Consider the following 4,707-nt stretch of genomic DNA (forward strand, 5'->3'; position numbering starts at 1 on the left):
CGCATATCCTACAGCACCGTTGATGCCATATCCTACAGCCCTTATTCATATCTCCTACAGCACCTTAATGTCCATATCCTACAGCACTTATGTCATATCCTACAGCACCTTATGTCCATATCCTACAGCACCTTATGCCCATATCCTATCACGCACCTTTATGTCATAATCCTACAGCACCGTATGTCATATCCTACAGCACCTTATGCCCATCACCTACAGCACCTTATGTTCATATCCTACAGCCTTAGTCCATATCCTACAGCACCTTATGCCATATTCTACACAGCCTTATGTCCATATCCTATAGCACTTATGTTCATATCCTACAGCACTTATGTTCATATCCTATAGCATCCTTATGTCATATCCTACAGCACCTTACGTCTAATCCTATAGCACCTTATGTCCATATCCTACAGCACGTTCTGTCCATAATCCTACAGAACCTTTTGTCCATATCCTATAGCACCTTTATGTCATATCCTACAGACTTATGTTCATATCCTACAGCATCCTTAATGTCCATATCCTACAGCACCTTATGTTCATATCCTACAGCCCTGTGTGTTCATATCCTACCAGCACCTTATGTCCATATCCTATCCAGCCCTAATGTTCACTATCCTACAGCCCTTTGTGTTCATATTCCTACAGCAGACCTTTATGTCCATATCACAGCACGTTATGTCCATATCCTACAGCACTTTATGTCCATATCCTATAGCCCTTCAATGTCGCATATCCTCCAGCACTTATTTCATATCCTACAGGCCCTTGTGTTCATATCCTACAGCACTTATGTCAATATCCTACAGCACCTTATGTCCATATCCTACAGCACTTTATGTCCATTATCCTACATGCACCTTATGTCCCAATATCCTACAGCACCATATGTCCCATCACCGCCCTAGACTAATGTCCCTATCCTACACACCTTATGCTTCAATATCCTACGCAATTTTTTTTTTTTTTTTTTTTTTTTTATGTCATATCCTACAGCACTATGTCCATATCTACAGCACCTTATGTTCATATCCTACAGCACCTTATGTTCATATCCTAATAGCACTTATGTCATATCCTACAGCACTTATGTTCATATCCTACAGAACCTTATGTTCATATCCTAACCACTCATGTTCCATATCCTACAGCACTTTATGTCCATATCCTACAGCACCTTATGTCATGATCCTACAGCACTTATGTCCCATATTCTAGAGACCTTATGTTCATACTCCTACAGGCACCTTATGTCCAATATCCTACAGCACCTAATGTCCATATTTCTAGAGCACCTTATGTCCATATCCTACAGCCACCTATGTCCATATGCTACAGCCCCTTATGTTCATATTCTCCAGCACCTTATGTCCATATTCTACAGGCACCTTATGTCCATATATCTACAATCACCTTATGTCCATATCCTACAGCAACCTTATGTTCATATTCTACTAGCACCTTATGTCATATCCTACATCACCTTATGTCCATATCTACACGCACCTTATGTCATATTCTTACAGCACTTAACTGTCCATATCTACAGCACCTTATGTCCATGGAACGGCTAATTTTGCCACTGCTCCCCAACACTTCAAGCACAGATGAAAAGTTCCGCTATCTGACGTGAAGACAAATGACTTCCTGCAGGCTTGTAGATGTTCTTCTGACTTACTTGAAAGGCAACTTGAGACTTGTAGGTTCTGGCAACTTCCAAGTCAGCAGGACAGAGGTCTTCATCACAGCTTTCACAAACCAAAGTTTTGGTGAATCTCTGGGGGGAGTTGGAGGAGGAGAAAGGGGGAGATGAGGGGAACACAAGAGATGAATTATAAAACATAAGGTGCTGTAGGATATGGACATAAGGTGCTGTAGGATATGGACATAAGGTGCTGTAGGATATGGACATAAAGTGCTGTAGGATATGGACATAAGGTGCTGTAGGATAGGGACATAAGGTGATATAGGATATGGATATAAGGTGCTGTAGGATATGGACATAAGGTGCTGTGAGATATGGACATGCTTGAAATCATCAGACAGGCTCTAACATACCTCATTACAAATAACCCATACCTCTCCTGAGGTAAAAAGGAAAAGGGGGGAATACAATCACAAGAAAGTAGAATTGTACTGCACTTCACTCTATCCATTCAACAAAGGACTATTGCCAGTAAATATGATGGACACTTCATTGTATGCCTGACCTCTGTGATGACCAAGATGTGTTCTGTGTGAAACTCATTGACCAGAGCACCCCCTGTTGGTTAGAATTTATACAACCAGCAGAGAGAGAGAGAGCGAGAGAGAGACAGAGCGAGAGAGAGACAGAGCGAGAGAGAGACAGAGCGAGAGAGAGAGAGAGCGAGAGAGAGCGAGAGAGAGCGTATGGATACTGGACATAAGGCTGTTAGAATATGGCATAAGGTGCTGTAGATATGGACAAGGACTGCTAGGTATGACGATAGTGCTAGGACATAGGGAGGATATGCATCGGTGCTGTAGGATTATGAGCATAAGGCTGCGTGATAGGATCATGGCGCATAAGGGTGCTGTAGATATGGACATAAGGTGCTGTAGGATATGACATGAAGGTGCTGTAGGATATGGACATTAAGTGCTGTGGAGTGATAACTGTGGATATATAACGGTGCTGTAGGATATGCGACAAAGGTGCTGTAGGATATGACATAAGTGCTGTAGGATATGGACATAAGCGTTGCTGTAGCGCATAGGGACATAAAGTTGCTGTAGGATATGGGACATAACGTGCTGTAGGAGTAGGACATGAAGGTGATATAGATATGGATATAAGCGTGACTTAGATATGGACATAAGGTGCTGTGAGATATGGACCATGCTTGAAATCATCAGACAGGCTCTAACATACTCATTACACATAACCCATACCCTCTCCTGAGGTAGTAAAAAGAAAAGGGGGGTAATACAATTCACAAGAAAGTAGAATTTGTACTCACTTCACTCTATCCATTCAACAAAGGACTATTGCCAGTAAATATGATGGACACTTCCATGTATGCCTGACCTCTGTTGATGACCAAGATGTGTTCTGTGTGAAACTCATTGACCAGAGCACCCCTGTTGGTTAGAATTTATACAACCAGCAGGAGACGAGAGAGAGCGAGAGAGAGACAGAGCGGAGAGAGAGACAGACGCGAGAGAGAACAGAGCGAAAGAGAGAGAGAGCGGAGAGAGAGCGAGAGAGAGCGAGAGAGAGAGAGCGAGAGAGAACAGAGAGGAGGAAGAGAAGAAGAGGAGAGAGAGAGAGAGAGAGAGAGAGAGAAGCAGAAGAGACGGGAGGAGAGAGACGGAGGGAGCGAGAGAGAGAAGAGAGAGGAGAGAGAGAGAGAGAAGAGACAGAGAGAGAGAGAGACGAGAGAAGAGAGGAGACAGTGGAAGAACACACCATTGTAAATACAACCTATAATTATGTTTATTTATTTCCTTTTTGTACTTTAAACTGTTACACATCATTACAACACTGTAATCGACTTAATGTGACATTTGAAATGTCTTTATTCTTTTGGAACTTTTGTGAGTGTAATGTTTACTGTTAATTCTTGTTTATTTTCACTTTGTTTTATTATCCACTTCACTTGCGCTGGCAATGTAATTTTTTTGTCCCGCAAAGCCAGTAAAACCCTTGAATTGAAATTGAGAGAGATAGAGAGAGATTGAGAGAGAGAGAGAGAGAGAGAGAAGAGAGAGAGAGAGAGAGAGAGAGAGAGAGAATGGTGTGTGTGTTGTGTGTGTGTGTGTGGGTGTGTGCAGTTGGGTGGTGGGTGGCAGTGGAGGCTGGTGTGAGGACTATTACTCATTGTAGTGGCTGAAATGGAATAAATGGAATGCGAGTCAGACATGTGGTTTCCATATGTTTGATGTGTTGATACCGTTCCATTCATTCCATTCCAGCCTTTACAATGAGCCCGTCCTCCTATAGCTCCTCCCACCAGCCTCACTGGTGTATGTGTGTGTGTGTGTGTAAACTCTTCTTTTTGTGTCTATCTAGATCCTGTATAACCAGCAGAGTGTGGAGGTGCAGGGAACTGAAGAGGAAGCTGATCACGAGGCTGCAGCCAGACACAGACTACAAGCTTGTGTGTTGATGTCTAGAGGGAACGGCTGGGGGTCTACAGCAGCAGGTCTCCATCAGGACCGCCCCCGACCTGCTCAAGACCAACACCCATCCAACCACACCACCCAGAGGAGGCGGGGCAAGCTCACCATCACCCTACCAGAGTCCCCACCACCGCCCCGGCTCAGGTATGTTGTGTCTATCCCACCATCACCCTACCCAGAGTCCCCACCACGCCCCGGTCAGGTATGTTGTGTCTATCACCATCACCCTACCCAGAGTCCCCACCACCGCCCCTGTCAGGTCTGTTGTGTCTATCTACCATCACCCTACCCAGAGTCCCCACCACCGCCCCTGTCAGGTCTGTTTTTGTCTAATCACCATCACCCTACCCCAGAGTCGCCACCACCGCCCCTGTCAGGGTCTGTTGTGTCTATCACCATCACCCTACCCAGAGTCCCCACCACTCCCCTGTCAGGTCTGTGTGTCTATCACCATCACCCTACCCAGAGTCCCCACCACCGCCCCTGTCAGGTCTGTTGTGTCTATCACCATCACCCTACCCAGAGTCCCACCACTGCCCTATGTCAGGTCTGTTG

At 44.8% G+C, this 4,707-nt stretch overlaps 1 protein-coding gene across 1 annotated transcript in view; it reads left to right on the forward strand.

The window, feature by feature from the left end:
• LOC111975557 (receptor-type tyrosine-protein phosphatase F-like) overlaps window positions 1-4,707 on the forward strand; it is a 172,065-nt gene that overhangs the window by 104,949 nt on the left and 62,409 nt on the right. The window contains 3 exon segments of the mRNA XM_070447653.1: window positions 4,043-4,077; window positions 4,079-4,214; window positions 4,217-4,296. Of these exon segments, the coding sequence (XP_070303754.1) occupies window positions 4,043-4,077; window positions 4,079-4,214; window positions 4,217-4,296 (251 nt within the window).

Source organism: Salvelinus sp. IW2-2015, linkage group LG16 (genome assembly GCF_002910315.2).
Source record: "Salvelinus sp. IW2-2015 linkage group LG16, ASM291031v2, whole genome shotgun sequence".
In the NCBI taxonomy this organism is placed as follows: domain Eukaryota; kingdom Metazoa; phylum Chordata; class Actinopteri; order Salmoniformes; family Salmonidae; genus Salvelinus; species Salvelinus sp. IW2-2015.